Genomic DNA, 22,637 nt, shown 5'->3' with positions numbered 1-22,637 from the left:
CTTTTAACTGGTACTGTAACTGTACACGCATATAATTTTTAATAAACACACTTTATAATTACATTATGAAATAACTTTTAATTCATAAGTAATTAACAAACAGTATATAATGTGGATACATTTTATTTTAAAATGTCTTTTGTTACACTGTAATTGTACATTTAAGTATTGAATAAGTACATGCACTTTACCATGATTAGGTTTAGTTGCATATAATTATGCGTAATGGTGACTACGTGTATCAAATGTAACAATAACACTGTAAAATAGTGTTACCTATAAGGCTTATATATCAATGGGGGATTTCCTAATTAGATTTACCTAATTAGAGCAAACTGTGTTCCTTTAGAACTAACGTGCTGTTACTGTATTTTTCATGAAAGACTTGAGTCTATGATGAAGGGGCGGGGCGCATGCGCAAAGAGGGCCAGTGTGTTGCAGGAGAGCGCGCGCTATCGTGCGCTGTCCGTAACTAGGCAGCAACGGCGCATAATATCTGGCAACCCAGCCACAGCAGCAGCGGATTGCTTGTGTCAGTGTAATATCAACATTGGAAAGGACGCAGGCAAAATACAGTGAGTAGAATATTGTTAAGATGTAATAATTAATCGGAATTCTTCCTAATGTGTGACATTAAATATGCGCCTTTTGTCTGTGTATTATGCGTTTATGTCTCGCGCGTGTCTTGTCTAGTGTTGCTCGATACGGCGGGGCCTGCAGAGAAACTGTCACAATAATGGACCGTTTGTTCATTACTTATCACTGCATGCTAGTGTGCGTTTTTTTAATAGAGCAAAACGCACAAAATATGTATGTACACATTTTATGTACACAAAAACAAAAAGAGCCATATCAGTAATAAACAGAACGCGTTATTATAGGGCCTGTGTGACTCCCATCGTAATATATGGGAGTCACATAGAGACAGTAATATAGTTTAAAATATCGTTTGCTGCAAAAGATAAATAAGCATGAAACTAAATGATTTGTTTGTAAAAAATACGAATATTATAATTTATAAGACATATGACAGTCATATGACAGTAAAACGCGTACGAGACAGTTTAAAATGTATGCAGCTGAATATAAAATAAGCCTGTCACCTGTCAATCAATCACGGCTTCATTTCTCCATCTTTAAGGTCAGACTCCTGACCAACCTAATGCAATACATAGGCCTGTAATTTACACGCCTTCAATTTTTATTTAGAAAATGGCCATTATTAGTAGTGTCAATAATAATATTAAAACTTTTTTTGCCTTTCACGTATTTGGGAGCGTGAGAAAATGCAAAAAAACAAACAAACAAACAAACATACAAAAAAAAAATCCTATAACTTAAAAATAGCTACATAAATCAGAGATGATTTTGGAATGTTCTAGAATGTTAAAAAACAAAAGGACTGGCCCAGCTTATTTATTGTTAATTTAAATTGTTATATTATAAAATGATAAATATCCCTAAAACCAGCAATTCTCTTGACTATAACTTCATATAGAATATTATAAATAATACTACACAAGTTATAGTATGTGATACAAATGTATCTTTTAAAGCAACATTATTATGTACTGACTGAAAAAAAAGAGGCTAATAAAAATGCTTTATGAATTTTCAAAGTTTTACCTCTAATTTTTGTCAACACAGTCAGATATACAGTATATGAAAAGGTAATAACATATTAATATTTTTTGTGTCATAGTATTAGTAATAATGTCAACTCACAAATAGTAAAGATTGTCAAATTGATTTTTAAAACATATACATTTAAAAGTGGTTTATGATACATTTGGAGTTTCTGAACAATTTTTGAGACACTGGTACAACACTAATTTTTGTTTCATATGGGTTAAGCTCTGCCAAAAAATGTATTCTTTTGTTTTGGAAGAAAAAACAAAGTTCCAACTAAAATATGACTGACAGAGTTGACTGGTACACTACATTTAGAAAGAATTAGGTATACCCTAAAATACAAGATTTTGTTATTTGGCAAAGTTTGGTCCCCTTTTATTTCTTTTCTGCAAGCTTGTTATTAATGTGTTTATCATGCCTCATTGCCTGCTTTTACCATTGGATAGCACTTTTAGTTTGAGTTTTTGGGTGGGGGTTAGGTGTGTTTTCTGTTTGGTTAGAAGTAGTAGTTTTTTTTCCCTTTTATTTTTCTGTCCAATTATTATGACCTTTATTTTTGCTTACCATTACCATATTTGTTTGCATTTAAAAAAAAAGTGTAGTTACAAATGATCTTCTGCTGAAATACCAAATAAAAACATTTAAACACAAAAGTTTTATCACATTTAATACGATAGATAGTCAACAACACTATATCTTATATTGTGCTGACATTTCAAAACATGGAGCTGAAATCATAGTTCTCTTACGAGAGAGAGTCGTGGCTTAGCGTATAAAAGTAGGGGCTGTACGCTGACTTCCCTGATTTTTCGTCTCTTCAGCGAGCTCTTCGTATCGCTGGATCTGAGAGAAGCCACCGCCGCCGTCGAACAGCGAACAACCAGCTTAGGACAGCGCTGAGGAAGCCGGCCGTCTTCGCCACCTTCAGCCATCCGTGCGAGCTACGCTATCCGGCGACGTATCCTTTACCCTGCTAACCTATTCTAAAAGAGCAGCGAGTGTCTTTTTAAAGATTCCTCGCGCTTCCTGCGGCTCGTGTAGAGCCCCGCTCAGCGCCGGAGACCGCCACTTGATCTGCGCTCTCTGCCTGGGCCTGGAACATGCAGAGCTCGCCCTCGCGTCCGGGGGCTGCGAGCTCTGTGAAGCGCTTCCGCTGTCGACCCTGCGGGCTCGACTCGAAGCCTTCAACACCGCAGCAGTCACTCCGCCCTCTGTGGGACAGCGCAGGAAGAAGCGCCGTTCCCTGAGACAGCTGGAACCTGTGGCCACAGCGACGCGCTCGCCGGAGAACCTCCCTCGAGCCTCGCTTTCGCCTTCCCCGCCCCTCCTCACCGGCGCAGCTGCCGCTTACGAGCCTCACTGCCGTCGCATCTGAGGATAAGGCCGAGGGACACGCCACGAGAGACTGCTGCTCCATCCTGGCATCAGACAGCGAGGAATGGTCGCTTCACTCCGCCTCCTCGTCGATCCAGGAATCCACCCGTACCCGCGCTGGAGCTGATGCAGAACTGATGCGCCTGCTGACGCAGGCTGTTGACCGTCTCGGGCTCGAGTGGTCGCTGCCGAAGGAACCCGCGCCGAACAGGCTCGACGGCTGTTTCCTTCAAAGTCGCCGCCGTGCAGCTTCAGCAAGCAGGCCCGCTCCATTCCTGCCGGAACTTCACTCGGAGCTGACGAAGTCATGGAATGCACCATTCTCCTCGAGACTTCACTCCCAGGCCTCCGCGTCGCTCTCCAAAGTGGACGGCGTCGCCGATAAAGGGTACACGGCTATTCCCCCTGTGGAAGAGGCGATCGCAGCGCACCTTTGCCCGCCCTCCGCGAGATGGTGGTCACGGTCAGCCCTCCCGTCAAAAGCCTGCAGAGCCACGTCCGCCTTGGTCGGCCGCGCATATGCCGCCTCCGGCCAGGCCGCGTCTGCTCTCCACTCCATGGCTTTGCTACAGATCCTGCAAGCCCTTCTCATCCGTGAATGGGATGAGAAGGGCCGGGATCCAGCTGCGGTTACAGACCTGAGAAGTGCGACGGATCTCTCTCTCCGCGCGACTAAAACCGCAGCTCAAGCCATTGGACGAGCCATGGCCACGTTGACTGTAACAGAGAGGCACCTCTGGTTGACGCTCGCGGATATGAGGGAAACTGAGCGAGCCACCTTCCTGAACGCGCCGCTCTCCCCCACTGGTCTCTTCAGCCCAGCGGTGAGCGGGAAAGTTGACCGTTTTTCTGAGGTACAGAAGACCAGGCAGGCCATGAACCTCTTCCTGCCGCGACGCTCGAGCTCCGCTACAGGCCGCTCTCGCGAGAGACAAAGCCAGCCTCCTGTGCGAGCCAGCGCCCACAAGCACTTCGAATCTCGTGTCACTCACAGAGCACACTCTCAAAAAGCGCAGAAAAGCCGCTCGAGTGTTGAATGTCAGAAATGTGTCCACAGGTCTGTGACCACTATCTGCCCGCTCTGTTACACGATCAAAAAAGCAGGTTATGAATGTAAGTCTCGTGCCAGCCAGAGAGCGTTCACGCTTGCTAACACAAACCTCCCCCCGGGCTCCGCCCGCGCGTTTAAGTGTTATCACAAAACGCAGGGCATTAATAAGACGCTCCCCATCCATTATGATCGGGGCGTCAGATACACTTGTAAGTCTCGTGCCCGCGCTCATGCTTACAGGAAGCTTTTTCGCCCGGAGCGCTGCTTGCGCGTCAAAAAGTGAAAAATGAATGTTCCCCATCTCTCATGATTGGGACATCTCACATAAATCAGCCGGTTTCGGCTTTCAGCGAGCAGCCATTGCCCAGAACCGAGAGCGCGCACGCCGCGCTTTCGGCTCCGGTTCAGTTTCACAAGCTTGCAAATGGCGGCGATCTGAACCCGGAGGCCATTCGCCCCCTAGCGGCTCACATAGCTGCGTGGGAAACTATCCCAGGGATTTCAGAATGGGTGCTGAGCACATTAAAGCAGGGCTATACACTTCAATTCATTCGCCGTCCCCCGCGCTTTCAAGCCCGGACCACGACGATAGTGAATGTGGAAGTAGCACACCTACTTCACGCAGAAATAGCAAAGCTGCTGTGCATAGGGGCTATAGAATAGGGGTCGACCGATTATTGGCCTGGCCGATTATCGGCGCCGATATTGAGCATTTTTATGGTTATCGGTATCGGCCATTTTCAAAACCGATTTTTAATTTTGAAATGCGCTATATTTGGCTCTGACGCAGCCACCTCTGCCGGAACTCACCACTCTGTAGACTAGATGCAATGTCCCGCACATCTGATTTGTTGGGAGTCACGAGTCCGGCCAATCAATGCGGAAAGCTGAAGGCGCTGGAAGTTTAGCATTCACACCGACACTACTCGCTGACTGGAACTGCTGCACTGATCATTATATGAGGACATGATTGCATAAACATCATCTCCAGAGCCGCTTAGTCACTTCATGAGCTTTTTAAAGCTTCAAATGAGAAAAGTTCTCGTCATATCATGAACACACAGAAACTCAAAGATCTCCACGGCAACCCGTCAAAAAAGAAGTTCGTTTTTTCATAGGGCCCTAAACATGTAATTTTTGTTAAACTGTAAATAAATTGAATAAGTTTGATGATTTCAATTAATTAGAAATGCTTTTTTATTACTAAAATTTAATTTAACCATTAAAATAGAGTCTTTAAGTTTTACAGAATGCTGCTGGGTGCTCCCTGCACATTTTAGTTATTATTATTAATAATAATAATAATAATGTTATTATTAACAGTTCTCAGATTTAAAGATATGTTTAAAATAATTGATCTGTAATAATCGGAATCGGCATCGGCCCTGAAAATCACATATCGGTGGACCCCTACTATAGAAAAGGTACCGCCTTCTCTGAGCGAGTCAGGTTTTTACTGTCACGACACACACACGGGAAGCAGAGAGATCCACTTGCAGTATTTAATTGGGGTAATCCGAAATCATAAATCCAGTCCAGGCCGGGGTCAAAACCAAAGAAGTAATCCAAAAAACATGAAACAATAAACAAAAGCACAAAGCGGAACAGACCTCAGCGGTGACGTGACGAATAACAAGGACTCCGTAACAAACACTAAACAGGCAGGGTATATATAACACAGAACTAACAATGATAATGGGGAACAGCTGAGTGCAATGATGATGGGGAACAGCTGAGTGCAATGATGCAGTGATGGGTACAGACAAGGATTGTGGGGAATGCAGTTCATAAAGTGGATGACACCGTGGGGAAAGAGGACATCTAGTTGACACCTGGGGAACACAAACCCAACACTGTGACATTTACAGCCGATATTTTCTCGTACCCAAGAAGGACGGAGCCTTCAGACCTATCCTATATCTGAGACATTTGAACAGAGTGCTTGCGAAAAGAACGTTCAAAATGCTTACGACCAGGAAAATCCTCGCGCACGTTCGCCCTAGGGACTGGTTTATTTCTCTAGATCTGAAGGATGCCTATTTTCAGATTCACATAATACCCCGGCACAGGCAATTTTTGAGATTCGCCTTCGACGGTCAGGTATATCAATACACCGTCCTGCCGTCCGGCCTGTCCCTAGCACCCCGTACACTTATGAAGTGCATGGACGCGGCGCTCGCCCCCCCTGAGAAGTCAGGGGCTGTGAATAATCAACTATCTGGACGATTGGCTGATATTGGCACAGTCAGAGACAGAACTGCTATCTCAAAGAACAGTGCTTCTCAGTCACCTGGAAAGCTTGGGTCTCACGGTCAACTGGACCAAGAGCTCATTACTGCCCAGCCAGTCAATTTCCTTTTTAGGAATAGAACTGCACTCGGTGACCATGACGGCTCGTTTATCGACACAGCGCGCGCGCCGTGTTCGCCACCTAGCCCATCTTTCCAGAAGGGCAGCTTTCTCCCTTTGAAAACATTTCAAAGGATGTTGGGCTGTATGGCATCAGCTGCAGCGGTGCTTCAGCTGGGCCTACTGCGCATGCGCCCGCTCCAACGCTGGTTGAATACTCGCGCGTCCCGCCGAGCCTGGGTTTCTGGCGGCCAGAAAATCTGAGTGACTCAGACCTGCATAGCGGCTCTGCAGCCCTGGTTTGTAGCCAACTGGTACCAGCAGGGAGTGATGATGGGAACCATCTCTTATCAGAAAGTCATTTCGACAGACGCATCCAACTCGGATTGGGGCGCGCTGATCGAGGGCAGACCGGTCTTCAGCCAGTGGTCAGACCAAGAGAAGTGTTTTCACATAAACTGTCTGGAAATGATAGCGGTCGAGAACGCGCTGAAGCGCTTCCTCGCGTTCTTACAGGACCAACATTTTCTTGTCCGCTCGGACAACATGTCTGTGGTATCCTATGTAAACCGTCAGGGTGGTGTCAGATCCAGAAATCTCTGCAAGCTGACGGAACGCCTCCTTATTTGGTCTCAGATGCACCTGCGTTCGCTGAGGGCGGCGCATGTGCCTGGCCATTTGAACGACGGCCCAGACAAACTGTCCAGGGACAATGTTCCCCCAGGGGAATGGTCCCTGCACCCCCAAACGGTCCAGAAGCTGTGGCGCCTATTCCGCAGAGCGGAAGTCGACCTATTTGGGAGAATCAGATTTGGGAGAATCAGATTTGGTTCCCGGAACTAGCACGGCTGTCACTTACAGCTCCGTGGCCGATTCCGGTGAGGGCAGATCTCCTCTCTCAGGCTCGCTGCGCGATCTGGCATCCCCATCCAGAGCGCTGGTCTCTGCACACATGGTTGATCAACGGGTACTCGTTGCCCAGCCAGAAGGCGTGATGAACACGATCACGCAGTCTAGAGCTCCTTCCGCGAGAAGGCTTTACGCGTCTAAATAGTCGTCAGTAAAACGTGTGGGGGACCTGCATGCGCTGTCGGTGTCTTGAGTTCGGGCCGAATGACTCTAAAGTCATCCTCAGACCTAGACATGGTTATGTCCCTAAAGTGATGGGCACTCCATTCAGAGTGCAAGTTATTTCGCTGTCAGCTCTGCCAGCATCTGACAGGGAAAGTGAGGTGAATCTCCTCTGCCCTGTCAGGGCGCTGAGATTTTACATTATGCGCTGAAGGATTTTACATTCCTTCAGGTGTTCAGAACAGCTTTTTGTTTCGTTTGGTGGGCGCACCAAGGGTCTCGCCTCCTCGAAACAGAGCCTGTCCAGATGGATAGTGGACGCTATAGCAGCAGCTTACGCGTCAAAAGGTCTGCAATGCCCTCTAGTCATCAGGGCTCATTCCACGAGAGGCGTGGCCTCGTCGTGGGCGTGGTTCAGTGGGATTTCTATCCATGACATATGTGTAGCGGCAGGCTGGAGCTCTCCGTCTACCTTTGTCAGGTTTTATAACCTAGAAGTTCCTGCCTTGCAGGCTAAACTTTTGTCAGTCTGAAGGAGAGGTGTATTCTGCCCAGATCTTCCTGCTCAGATCACTCTCACGTGACTCAGCTCTCCTGGTTGAGCTGCACTAGTAGGGTATGTGCCATGTGCCTATACAGACTGGCGCGCTGCTCTGTATTCCCTATGTGTGCTTATGTACAAGTGATGGCCCGCGTGGCTGGCCACCTTATTTTTTCTACTTATGGGGTTCCCCTGAAAGTTCGGGGTCTCATGGTGGATGCTTGGCACGCACAGCGTTGACAAAGTGTTCCCAGAGCGTAAGCTAAACTTACGCAATACGAGAGAACCTCTCGTAAGAGAACGATACTCGGTTACTAAATGTTACCTCGGTTCTCTCTAGAGAGGGAACGAGTATTGCGTAACCGGCCGTGCTCGGGCCACGAGCGACTTCGCTTCAGTCGACGAAAAACCAGGGAAGTCAGCCTACAGCCCCTACTTTTATTTTTTATTATACCCATTATTATACCCATTCCGGCGGGCTGTGATGCAATGAAGGCGCGGGCGCCCTTCATTGGGCGTGACGTCACGCTGGGCTCACTGGTAGGCTGCAGCAGTTGAGCACGCGAGATGGCCTGCTCTGGGTCCGCTAGCTGCTGCACTGCGTTGACAATGTATACAAAATTAAGGATAATTTTTTGGCTTCAATATCTCGAGAAGATGAATCTTTCCCATAGCGTAAGCTAAACTTACGCAATACTCGTTCCCTCTCTAGAGAGAACCGAAGTTACGTTTAGTAACCGAGTATCGTTTTGTAGGTTATGTTGTCCCAGTTCTTAAGAATCAGAGCTTTAGAAACGTCATGCTGTGAAATACACACATATTGTTTCTCTGTAGAAGATGTGTGTGTGTTTTCTGCATGCTGAATGTTTACAGATGTCTTTTCCATCATGCAATGTAATGCAGGGCGCAGCAGAAGCACACTTTAATCTGGATGGATTATTTTTGGATGTTTGAAAAACTTATAGTGTGATTGCAGTTTGACTACTGAAGAACTGAATATCACTTCTGATTACCCATATGGAAACACATTGATACATATCCAAAGCATTTGCCTTTACATGCTATGCTATGAAATTAATGTTAAATATATATATATATATATATATATATATATATATATATACAGGTCCTTCTAAAAAAATTAGCATATTGTGATAAAGTTCATTATTTTCCATAATGTAATGATAAAAATTAAACTTTCATATATTTTAGATTCATTGCACACCAACTGAAATATTTCAGGTCTTTTATTGTTTTAATACTGATGATTTTGGCATACAACTCATGAAAACCCAAAATTCCTATCTCAAAAAATTAGCATATCATGAAAAGGTTCTCTAAAAGAGCTATTAACCTAATCATCTGAATCAACTAATTAACTCTAAACACCTGCAAAAGATTCCTGAGGCTTTTAAAAACTCCCAGCCTGTTTCATTACTTAAAACCGCAATCATGGGTAAGACTGCCGACCTGACTGCTGTCCAGAAGGCCATCATTGACACCCTCAAGCAAGAGGGTAAGACACAGAAAGAAATTTCTGAACAAATAGGCTGTTCCCAGAGTGCTGTATCAAGGCACCTCAGTGGGAAGTCTGTGGGAAGGAAAAAGTGTGGCAAAAAACGCTGCACAACGAGAAGAGGTGACCGGACCCTGAGGAAGATTGTGGAGAAGGACCGATTCCAGACCTTGGGGACCTGCGGAAGCAGTGGACTGAGTCTGGAGTAGAAACATCCAGAGCCACCGTGCACAGGCGTGTGCAGGAAATGGGCTACAGGTGCCGCATTCCCCAGGTCAAGCCACTTTTGAACCAGAAACAGCGGCAGAAGTGCCTGACCTGGGCTACAGATAAGCAGCACTGGAGTACCCACAGTCAGTGATGGTCTGGGGTGCCATGTCAGCTGCTGGTGTTGGTCCACTGTGTTTTATCAAGGGCAGGGTCAATGCAGGTAGCTATCAGGAGATTTTGGAGCACTTCATGCTTCCATCTGCTGAAAAGCTTCATGGAGATGAAGATTTCATTTTTCAGCACGACCTGGCACCTGCTCACAGTGCCAAAACCACTGGTAAATGGTTTACTGACCATGGTATCACTGTGCTCAATTGGCCTGCCAACTCTCCTGACCTGAACCCCATAGAGAATCTGTGGGATATTGTGAAGAGAAAGTTGAGAGACGCAAGACCCAACACTCTGGATGAGCTTAAGGCCGCTATCGAAGCATCCTCCTGGGCCTCCATAACACCTCAGCAGTGCCACAGGCTGATTGCCTCCATGCCACGCCGCAATTTCTTTCTGTGTCTTACCCTCTTGCTTGAGGGTGTCAATGATGGCCTTCTGGACAGCAGTCAGGTCGGCAGTCTTACCCATGATTGCGGTTTTGAGTAATGAAACAGGCTGGGAGTTTTTAAAAGCCTCAGGAATCTTTTGCAGGTGTTTAGAGTTAATTAGTTGATTCAGATGATTAGGTTAATAGCTCTTTTAGAGAACCTTTTCATGATATGCTAATTTTTTGAGATAGGAATTTTGGGTTTTCATGAGCTGTATGCCAAAATCATCAGTATTAAAACAATAAAAGACCTGAAATATTTCAGTTGGTGTGCAATGAATCTAAAATATATGAAAGTTTAATTTTTATCATTACATCATGGAAAATAATGAACTTTAGGAGGACCTGTATATATATATATATATATATATATATATATATATATATATATATATATATATATATATATATATATATATACTATAATTTCAGGATATAAAATATAAACTTGAAATGATGAAAATGAAAATATTTTAAAATATACACTGTTACAGATGCTCTAAGAGGTCAGAGTATTAAAATTATGTGCATGTAGGTCCATAGTGACTTTGTTCCTATTGTTTTCCTTTGCAGGAGATGGCAGTGAATGTATACTCCACGTCAGTAACCATCGAGAACCTGAGCCGACATGACATGTTGGCATGGGTGAACGATTCGATTCAGCTCACCTACACCAAAATCGAACAATTAAGTTCAGGTGGGTCATACATATATACATAGGGTTTTTGTCTTTTATGTCATGAATGGCACTCAGCTGCCCTAGTGTACTCTTATTCGTGCTTTTACTTTGCTTTTGATTACATTAAGAGATCACATATGTTCAGTGTTTTCATCTCTACCTGTGTAATCAGTCAAATGTACCTCAAAATGTACAAAAGTTATTTACTCGGAGAGAAGGAGGATATGGGTTGAGAGGAAAATTAAATTTCAGACTACCATTGGTACATAGTAGGAAGAAAAGTTTTTGTGTTTCAGTACAAGGGGTGAAATTGTGGCACAACTTAAATGAGAAGCTTAAGGAATTTCCAAATATAAAACAATTCAGGAAAAGATTTAAAGAAATGATTTTTGATTTTTGAAAAATTAGTTGGTTAAGCTAGAAATTTGTGTTGCTAGAATATTGTGTAAATGTATGATGAAATATGAAAAAATTTGTCACTCGAGTCGACACTAATAAGGTTAACAAATCACATGCATACATGTTGATCAAATAATCTTTTTATCATGCTTTGAATGAGCTCTATTGACCTCTCTTTTGCTGTTTGTCCTCAGGGGCGGCTTATTGTCAGTTCATGGACATGTTGTTCCCAGGGTGTATTCTTTTGAAGAAAGTGAAATTTCAAGCAAAACTGGAACACGAGTTTATACACAACTTCAAAGTACTCCAGGCAGCTTTCAAGAGGATGAACGTCGATAAAGTTAGTGGATCCTTGGCTTTTGCACATTTGCTTTTATATACATCTCATATTCTAAAAACCAAGTTATCTTTACTCAAATATAAAATATAAATGAAAGCTCATTTGAGCTCATTTATTAAAACAATATCAGCTACAATGACAGTTGATTAAACTAAGGCAAGACATGTTTATTTATATATTACACATTTTATACGAAATAGAAACTCAAAATGTTTGGCATAATATCATATAAAGTACATGAGAAGTAGAAAACTTGAAATTGATTTAAAATTGATTTAAACAAAAAAGAAGCCAAAACAGAAATAATTCTTGCTTGTAATTCAAAAATTATAAAAAATATTTTAAAACAAAAAGCATCCTATAGGTATGAAAATGAAAGTTTCTATGTGAATATGACTTTCTTCTTTCAGCCAACACAATCGTTATATTAAAAAATATCCTGGCTCTTCCAAGCTTTATAATGGAGGTGAATAGTAATTAAGATTTTGATGCCCAAAAAGCCATTCCTTTACCATAGTAATATTTATGAGCAAGCCCTTCACCTTAGTATTTTTAAAATACAGACATCTCTAATAAAAAATGAGAAGTAACTTTCATCAATACCATGAACATTAAGCCACTTAGTTAAAATAGTTATTAAAATTAAAATTAGTTATACAAGTTTGGCTGATAATATGTTATATGCACTGTATAATATTTGTTAACTAATGGAAATAATAGTGATAAATGTATATTTTTGTTTATCAGATGTTCATAAGGTGATCAGTCAGGTCTGCTGGTGTTTGGTGCCGCTTGTCAGGTTATCTGAAAATATTACTGAAACAAGTGAAGGTTTCTAATATTTCATTTCATGTATCAAATATATCAGAAATTGCTAGGATGGGAGAAAATGATAAAAAATTATACCTCTAGATTACAGCACAGTATAATATTGATCTAATTATTTTTTTGTTGCTGTTGTGTTGTTATCCAGATAATTCCTGTGGAAAGATTAGTGAAAGGAAAATTCCAGGACAACTTTGAATTTGTCCAGTGGTTTAAAAAATTCTTCGATGCCAACTATGACGGAAAAGAGTATGATCCCCTTCAAGCTAGACAGGGCCAAGATATGGCACCTCCACCAAATCCAGGTGAACACTTTTCCTACAAACCCAAGAGCACTGGTCCCTCAGGTAATATCCAGATTGTGTCGCCCCTTTTTCTGCATTGATTGCTGAGCTTCTAGTGATTGACAGCGTGCTCTGCAAAGCAGCTGGTTGTGCACGGGCCTCAGAATGATTTACTCCATGCCTACGCTTTCATTAATGAGAAAACCAGGAATTCTGTAATAAAAAAGCTCTGTGTTACTGCATAAAGAACTGCCTTCTTAATATCAGTACTAACAAACAGTTGTCCAAAATCAGTTCCTCAGTGTTCTCTCATGTGCTGTCCTGAAAGGGTCATTGCTTGCCTAGGCCGCGTGTCCACCAGAGCGTTTTTAGCCAGCTGGAAACGCTCGACGCTCTGCTGAAAACGCCTAGCTACGGGCGCTTGAGAGCGTTTTGGCAGCGCAGCATATTTATTTGTTTTTTCAGTTTAGACACTTTGCTTTGTTATGATACGGAATATCCGCGAAAGTGTTTCTGGTATCTCATTTCACACTTATTTTGTTTCTGTGTTGATTCTATATTAAAATGTCGATACAATGTAATGTATTTTCTCTAGCTCTTGTTTTAAATTATTTTGTTCCGTTATAGAGTGCCGAAGTTATGACGTCACTTTGTAGGACAACTCGGAAGTTAGCGGCGCATGGTTTCCCTCGATCGAAAAGCTATGCATTTTCCCCAAAAGACTTTTTGAAAATCGCAAAAAATAAGATATGTGTTCAACAAAGAGTTGTGACCCTTACACGTTTTGTCTATCATGATAATCTTAACAAGTTAATCCAAATTGTATACATTTTGAAGCCTATATAAAGTTTAAAAAACCACAAGCAGACACAATAAAGTTTAAAAAAACACAATCAGGTTATAACTGGTGTGTTTTATGTCATAGATCAAAACGTGAAAATATTTAGAGGCTTTGTTAACCACAGACCTTATTTCAGGCGATTTAGCAAAAACCCATTCAAAAAACCCATAGACTTTAGGGCGAGGGAACCGGAGGGAACTCACTTCCTTGTTTTGGCCTACAAAGAAACGTCATAACTTCGGCACTCTATTATGCTTGTTGTTGTCATCTGTTGACGTTGAACAAGCAGAATGTGGCGGTTGGTCGGTGTGCTATTTGTCCCGCCCCTCCTCTACTGTGATTGGACGGCTGGGTAAAGAGTGACAGTGATGAGCGCTGCGTTTTACCCAAAGTTGAACATTCTTCAACTCTCAGCGACCGGTAATAAACGCCGGGCGCTCAACGCTTCAGCGTGAAAAAAACGCTCAGCGCCGCGTTACGCTCATGGCGTTTAAAAAACGTGGCGCTCCCATTGAAAACAATTGGAAAAATACGCCAGCTGCGTGAAAAAACGCTTTGGTGAACACACTGGCACTCATTTATCAAAAGTGCGGACACCAAATTTCCAGCGTACACCTGGCGTACACCCAAAACCACGGGGACTTTGATATTTATCAATATGGACGTTGCCGTACGGCACGCTCAAATCCTACGCCAGGTCAGGAGGTGGTGTACATGTACGCACGTTTTGAGCTACTGCGGAAATGCGCAGAAGATTCCTAACAATTCCTGATATGAGGAGCTCTTTTCCAAAACGCGATAAACGCCATTTTTAAAAATAAATTTGTATTTTATTTCTATTAATAAACTAGTGTTGTGTCTGCAAAGATGAAATTGATGATCACCATCTCCGTAGTGAACGCGCCTATAGAGAGATTAGCCTATTTCTTTTCGTTTATAATTGTTTCGTTTAAAGACATTTCAAGCTTTCTTTATAGATATATTTCTCATGTCTGTTTCGGTTAATTTGTGATGAGATGCGCCCCAGTTCACGTGCAATGCAAGGGACCGCGCCCGCGCCTCCATGTCATGACTCATGATTATATTGTCTGCTATTTAGTTCTTATTTATTAAATCCAGGCAATTAGTTGATGAAAAAAATATTAAAATTAAGATACAATTTATACAAAACGAAATTCACTTTAAAGAAAGGCTTAGCCTAATAGACGTAGGCTAATAGTAGGCCTGAATAGTGTTATCATAACTTTTTTCAAGTTCGGCACGAATTACTATTAGCCTAAATGTGTTACTAAATGATTTGAATGTATTTTTAACATTGTTGTATTTAAGGACTGTATTTGTGTGTTATTTTTAAATTATTTGTTTTATGTGGTGGACAATATTGGAACGTGACATTGGAAATATTTATTTTATTTTTACTATTTAATTTATTTTACTATTTATTTTGTTTGGCTTTTATTTATTTCATGCAGTTGCACTTATTTAATTTATATTAATTTATAGTATCCTGAGAGTCCCTGATTATATGTTGCATGTTCTCTTCTTGTTTTTTTTGTTGTTGTTTTTTTAGACAAAAAATGGATGGATTTATAGAGTTTTGAAAAAAAAAATACAATTAACTTTGAATTTATCATCAACAATATTGTTGTTTGATTTAATAATAATTTTTCATGATGGTGATGGTCTCGATCTCCAGAGAAGTGTCTCCTCTTTGCCGTCTTCCGTGTGTCCATGGCGTAAAATGAGGGTGTGGGGGAAGCGGATACTTGAATATATAGGGGCGTGTTATTCTAATGACGATCGTTTTCAGCCTCGGCATTTATCAAGGGCAGGTATTGCGTACACCTGGATTTCAAAGGTACGCACAGCTTCATAAATCAGGCGGTGAGAGGAGTGTAAGCATAATCTTACGCCAACATATACGCCCGTTTCTACGCAAGAATGATAAATGAGGGCCACTGTGACTTTGGTCAGTCCTATTCATCCCTCAGAATTTTTTTATTGTTCATTGTAAAGTTATATAGTCACCCGGAATGAGTTACACAAACCATGCAATTTATTTTAACCCTCTGTTGCATGCATTATGAAAGCAATGTAAACATTATTAATTTAAATGTTTCTCATAAAATTGATCTTATTACTAATATCTAAGAATAATTACCCAAGAAATTTTTTTATTTTTATTTTTTATTTTTATTAAAATCTTTTTGCGGCAACACTATGCAATAGAGTGGTGCAGGTATGACGACAAAGCCCCATCCCCTGTTTTTTAATTTATGAGACAAATTTAATGAAATAAAGCCTGCGGTAAACATAACTTGACGATATTTTTACGTTTTGTTCTACAACGTAAATTGCACACACCCATATCGAAAACGTGAATTTTGAAGCAGTTTATGTTCATTTTTGAAAATGTACGTTTTTAAAAAGTACCTAGATAAGACAGTTTGGGATGGGAGTGTGCAGTTTACATTAGATCATCAAAATATCTTCAAGGTACATTTATCACAGGCTTTATTTTTCTCCAAAGGAAAATCACAAGGAAACAGCGGCAAATTAGCCTAGACTTCCAGGTTCTGATGTCATACTTGCACCACTCATACTTGCACAAAAATAAATAAATTCATAAAAAATAAAACAAAACAAAAACTATAAAAAAGAAGAAAATACACTATTATAGGACAGAAACTAAAATAATTTCTCCTTAGTTAGCAGTAGTTAGCACTGTATTTCAATTTTACTTTAATGTTATGTAAATTAAAAAATATATATAAAAAAAGGTATTTAATAGTTAATAATACAACAACTAAACAACATCACTGGAGTATTTTCTATATATACTTTACACACACTCCCCTTAAAAAAAACATTTAAAGGGGGGGTTTACTGTTTTTTTTCTTTGCATGATTGTGTTTATGGGCTGCAATATAACATGTCCAAGTGTGTGTTTTTTTTTAAAAAAGCCTTATTTTTCATAAATTTCACCTTTAGTATAAGCCGCTTTCTCCTCTGTCATTTGAACGACCGGTTGACTTCCTGATTCTATGAAACCACTCCCTCAGAAACAGGCAATGGGCTCAGATTGGTTAGTTGGACCGGTGTGTTGTAATTGGCTAAACTGCGTGGCGGAAACTTAACGCCCATTACCTTTACCGGTCGAAAGCTGCATGTGCTCCGGTCAAATGTAAATAATGGTGTCAATACAGCCGTATCAGCTTGAGCCAGAATCAGACCCAGAAAGAGGCAATGAAGAGAGTCAAGCAGAACCTCCCCACGGCTCTTACAAAACGTTTCTGAATGGTACATTTTATTATTATTATTATTATTATTTTCTATTCTACTATTATTATATAAGAATTTCGATACGCTGTTACTTGAAAATGCTACTGCTGCTTGTTAGCTTTTGAGATACGTTTTTCTCCTGATTAAACATTTAATATAACTGAATAAATGACAGAGAAACATCTCAGATCAGTCACTTATGAGGGTCCATTTTTGCCCACTATGGTTTGGAACAGAGCTACAGTAAAATTGTTTAAAGAAGCATGGATCTAAAATTCCATGGATCAGTTTGTACATTTCCTGAACAGCTTTCTATTGCAGCTAAAGGCAAAACATTTCCAATTTCAGGGCCTCAGAGAACATCGCCAACAGTACCTAAAAACATGCCCACACCACAGAGGGTGACCACCACCATAAGGAAGAACCCCACACATGCCCGAAACGGGACAAGCGATGCTGAAATCATGGAGCTTAATCAACAGGTAGAGTCCCCGGGAGGGTAAGGAAGTCTTACTCTACCTTGGAATACTTTGGATTGAAGATATCAAATTGTATTAGAAAGAAAAGTGTAGGTAGATTTTGCATATGTCATTTTTATTTTTATTTTTGCCCATTTTCTTCAGACCATTCCTGATCTCCTATCCCACCTGTTAATATAATCGCATTTTTAATTTATTATTCTGAAATAAACATGGATATAGATTGTCTCGCCGTAATAAGCATACTAACTTTTCCCCACCAAGGAATGGTCATCTTCTGATGAGTAGTGGCTTACATTTTGTCTTTTACCTTGTTTTTGAAGTTGATGGAGCTGAAGTTAACTGTGGACGGTCTGGAAAAGGAGAGAGATTTCTACTTCAGCAAACTTCGAGACATTGAACTGATCTGTCAAGAACACGAGCCCGAAAACAACCCCATTATGAGCAGGATAATTGACATTCTTTATGCCACAGAGGTACTTCAATGACATTTCTTTGATTATTATTTGACTGATATATCCAGCGCCGCCGCTCCCACCACGCGCATCACGCGCTGTGCGTAGGGCTCCAAGTGCTAAGGGGGAAACCAAAAATAGCCTAATGAAAAATCAATCATCATATCATAGTCATAATAATTATAATGCCGATATTATTTCAGTATAGAAATATTATTAGGTATTTTCATAGGGATGTATATAACAAAACAGGCGGAACAAGAGTATTTAATTGCTCTTCAAAGTAGCTAACGATGGTGCCGCCACCGCAGCCTCAGTGGTCCGTTGGATTGCTCGTTAAAAAGTTATTTAACTTTAAAAAGTTAAAGTTACGTTTTTTTTTTTTCCCTCTGGAGGGGGGGGGGGGGGGGTATCATCAAGCTATTATGCTTAGGGCACCAAAATGTCTAGTAGCGGCACTGGATATATCAATGAGGTTGATTCATAATTGCGATATCTGTCAATTTGTATCGGATGTTAACCGTGTTCAGTTGACAGTTACACGCGCTATCCAGTCGATTCAATAGCAATCAATCCAATTGGGAATTTCGCGTGAGGGCAAAAGATTTATCCATGCAGATTTCGCAACAGTTTCAAGTAAGTCGCGCAGATTCACCGCACTGACCAACAGAAATCCCCTTGGTTTCCATAGTTGGAAAGTCCAGGGGTCAGAAAGTAAAAGTCCTGCCATAAGTTTATTCCACCCATGAACTCAGCCAGCTGATCTCACTAATTAGTTCTACCTACTGGCTGAAAAGTGCTAATTAGCAAATCCAGGTGATTGGAACAAACTACTGAGGAGGACTTTTACTTTCTGAACCTGGAGTGACTTCACTCATACATCGCTACAGCTATTGACAATAAGCAATTGATCTTGCTAGCCTCTGAAATTTTGCTAATCTAACACAATTCCGCTTTGTGTTCCAGAGTCAGACGTGAAAATACTCAAGTTGAAATTTCCCATTTCTGACCTCAGTGTTTTCCTGTTAATTACGCAAAAGTCACATGTACACATCAAGATGGCGCCATGACTCAACAAAAGTCGATTTCGTGCTCTAATGCTAATTATGGTAAAAACAAGTCATGAACACAAAATATGGTATTTCTAAAATACTACAATATATATATATATATATATATATATATATATATATATAATTATTTATTTTTTTAACCAAAAAAGCAGATATCTTTGTATATTACATACAATTTTGCATTGTACTGGTTAGTCATCGCCATCTTGGAAATCAGAATTTAAGTGACATTCAGGTTTCAAACTATCTGAAATTAGGCAAAAGCTGAATATTTTGAATATATGAAAAAGGCCAAGTTGAGGCTAAAAGTGCATTAAAAACACAAGTACTGCCATTGTTATTCAGTATATTCTGTATCTCTCAGGCCTACTTCATCAGTTGACCACTAGTCACTGGTATGCTTTTGAAACTAAAGCATGGAACAATCAGTGTTTAATATAAGCTGCGTCCGATTTCGCGTACATATGCACTATTCTATGACGTTTTGTAGTATAATGTGAGTAGTGTATTCCACAATACTTAATTATCTGAAAAAACGAAGGGGGACACTTCGTGCACTCAAATGTCTCATCTTTAGTGGACTGGGCTATCAGACTCCAATGTTGAATGACAATGACAAATCACCTTATAAAGTTTATACACTGCACAGTTAAGTACATAAGTACATATTAGGGCTGGGTAAAAATTAAAATTCTCGATTTTAATCGATTCTCATTTTTATGAACCAATAACGATTCTTAAATCCCAAGAATCGATTAGGCTAGTCATCCTGTTTTCAGTTGATGAATGAATGGAACATTGTAGCACGCATCCCATCCAATAAATCGAAATCTTTGTGCTTTGTTACTATTGATATAAAACAAAGTCTCAGATTTCAAATTACATCCATTTTTCCATTTTATTATGAAATTCCAAAACATAAATATAGTTTTGGCGCTGTGGCGTGAGATCGCTCTGGCTCAGCTCAAGAGAAGCATGATCTTCTCTTCCGCCTTAATAATATCAGTTACAGCGTGAAATAAACATGAATGAGCATCTGAAAAAGTGTTAAAATATAGAGAACAACTTATCGAAATCCGTATCAACCGTGGAAAGACGTCAGTAAAACAGCTTGTAAACAATGTCATGTAAAGTCACATTTACATCAAATGACCATAAACTCGTTAGTCAGCTAGAAAAATTAACTCTAGAGAGGAGCATTTTGCTAAATATATGCACCATATTACATATTCATAATAATTTTTAATGTACTTCAATATTTAATGCATGTTTGAATAAATCTGGCAAGTTTTTATGACGGCCACCATTTAAATGTTTATATTTCATATAACTTTATTATTATAAAAATAAATAAAAGTGTAATTTAAGTTTTTTTATACGAATCAGTAAATTTTTACCTTCAATATTATAGTAGGCTAATGAAGCCTATAGGCTACAACTGACTCCCATAGTTTACAGCATTAGTTAAGAGATTTGTTTTCCTTGAGAAAATTATTGAAAAGTATTGTACCTGATATCCAAAATAATCAATATTGAATCGAATCGGATTCGAAATCGAATCGAATTGCAAGCTTGTGAATCGAAATCGAATTGAATTGTGAAATTTGTGTCAATACCCAGCCCTAGTACATAGTGTATAAGTGCATAATGTATTGTATAGTGCATTATTTGGGAAATAACTATAGTGATCATCCTAAAAAAAGTGCTAATTTTTTATACAGGATGGCTTTGCACCGCCAGAAGATGATGAAATAGACGAGCAGGCCCACTTGGACCAGGAAGAATACTGAGCATCCTCCTTTTCTCTTCCACATCGTCGTGATCCTTCACCATTTCCTCTTCCCACCACTTTGAATGACTCCCCCCTCTCGCACGCTGTTAATATCCCCCTCGGTTTCCTACAAATGTATATATACTCTTATCTGTTTGCCCTCCGACGCTGGTTTATGCACTACATACGCATCATCAAACACTCTGTCCTCATCCCAATCCAGACTGTAGCACCAATAACGACACGTGTTAGCCGTCTCAGCATGTTTTACATATCGACATAGAGAATGAAGAAAATAAAAGGCATTATAGATTGTCTGTAGCACAACGGACTGAAAAGAAAAGTGTAAATATTGTGACAGGAAAGATGTTTTTAAAGAAAATGAAGAAAATTGTCACCTGAAATGCAGTTATTCATTGTGAGATTTTCTTTGAGGTCTGTTTTGGCTCCATTCAGTATGAAATGATCAGCATCACGCCATCCATCTGTGTCTCCAGCTTCAGTCTGCCTCTCTCACTGACTGTACACTTTTAAAGAGATACTTCACTCAGAAATTACAATTATGTTATCATTTACTCACTCGTTTCAAACCTTTAGGACTTTCTCCCATGGAATAAAAAGTCCAATTCAATGTAGAGTAGACTGAAGCTTCCAAGCTTAAAAAAAGAACACAAATGTACCATAAAAGTGGTCCATACGATTCATACACTATATTCTCAGTCTTCTTAAAGCTTCTTCCAAGCGTCAAATACACCTGTGACTGGATAATTGAGTCAGTGATCAGTCAGATTTATTCAGACTTTTTTTAAACAGATCTGATTCATTAAAAAGAATTATTAATTCAAGAATCAAAATTACATTCTCCAACAAGGACAGCTAGAGTAGTTTCTCTGAATAAGAATGCTTCAGTAGACTTGGAATAGAGCGCACAATTCATATGTACAACTTCATTTTTTTATGGTGCATTTCCATCCTTTTCAAATCTTGAACGCTTTACTCTATTAAAACTATTCCTTAAATGACTTAAATAAAAACCAGACACGACCATCAGGAAGAATCCCAGTAATATCAAACTCATGCATCTTTTACAGTATTTCTGCCAAGATATTGATGTCAAGTTTGTCAGTGACGTGAATAAATGCTGAGCTGTAAAGAGGACTTTATGCTTTTAAATATGGATTGGGCCAGTGACAGGGTAAGTAAAAGGGAAAAAAGACATTAAAATGTGTCAACAAGGCTTTAAAATGTGTGAGACAACATAACTTATGACACAGGTTGTTTTGCTTATACCCAGGGAGCATGTGAATGTTATACATTGACAACTGAGGGATTGTTTAAAAATCATATTCCAAGAGTATGGAAAGTGGTATTACCGTCATGTTCAACTAGTGTTCATGACACCATTGAGCATGAGGGACAGTACTTGTTACTGTGTGTGTACATTTTATTTTAGTGGCAATCAAACACATGATACTACTGATAACATGATGTCATGTCGAATTGAACTGACGTTTGCTGCTAGTGTTGCTGCATTTATATGTTTTGTTTTGTATTTATTTTGTTAAGCTATTGAATAGCATAGGGCTGTGCATTCTTAACTGTAAAACATAGCGGATTTGTAAAAGGCCATGATTAAATTAAACAGAGATGCTAGATCACAGTCATTGGTTTGAATCTGCTTCTCTCTGTGTAGAGAACCGGACTCATCTTGTATTGTCTCAGTATAGCCATAATTGTGTTTGCATAAATTGTTTTTAGTAAATAAACTTTCATGAGAACAGTTTTGTCCATGCATTTCATACAACTGAATATAACATTTTATGGTACACAAAAATGTGCTTAATTTCTTTTGAATGATGCCAATGCA

General features: G+C 40.2%; 1 protein-coding gene across 2 annotated transcripts; it reads left to right on the top strand.

Annotated features, from left to right (window-relative positions):
* Nucleotides 1-424: 424 nt before the first annotated feature.
* On the top strand, nucleotides 425-22,550 carry mapre3a (microtubule-associated protein, RP/EB family, member 3a). 2 transcript variants are annotated; one of them, XM_077240023.1, is made up of 7 exons: nucleotides 425-575; nucleotides 10,916-11,039; nucleotides 11,615-11,760; nucleotides 12,734-12,890; nucleotides 17,341-17,474; nucleotides 17,795-17,947; nucleotides 20,721-22,550. In XM_077240023.1, the coding sequence occupies exons 2-7, from the start codon at nucleotides 10,919-10,921 to the stop codon at nucleotides 20,787-20,789; spliced, it is 780 nt and encodes a 259-aa protein (XP_077096138.1). In that variant the 5' UTR covers nucleotides 425-575; nucleotides 10,916-10,918; the 3' UTR covers nucleotides 20,790-22,550. The 2 variants fall into 2 exon arrangements, with proteins under 2 accessions (XP_077096138.1, XP_077096137.1); XM_077240022.1 differs by having other exon boundaries at nucleotides 450-575; nucleotides 12,734-12,932.
* The last annotated feature ends 87 nt before the right edge of the window (nucleotides 22,551-22,637 follow it).

Source organism: Siphateles boraxobius, unplaced genomic scaffold (assembly GCF_051911475.1).
Source record: "Siphateles boraxobius isolate OS27281-9 unplaced genomic scaffold, OSU_SipBor_1 22, whole genome shotgun sequence".
NCBI classification, from domain to species: domain Eukaryota; kingdom Metazoa; phylum Chordata; class Actinopteri; order Cypriniformes; family Leuciscidae; genus Siphateles; species Siphateles boraxobius.
This window is presented reverse-complemented; position numbering and strand designations above follow the sequence as displayed.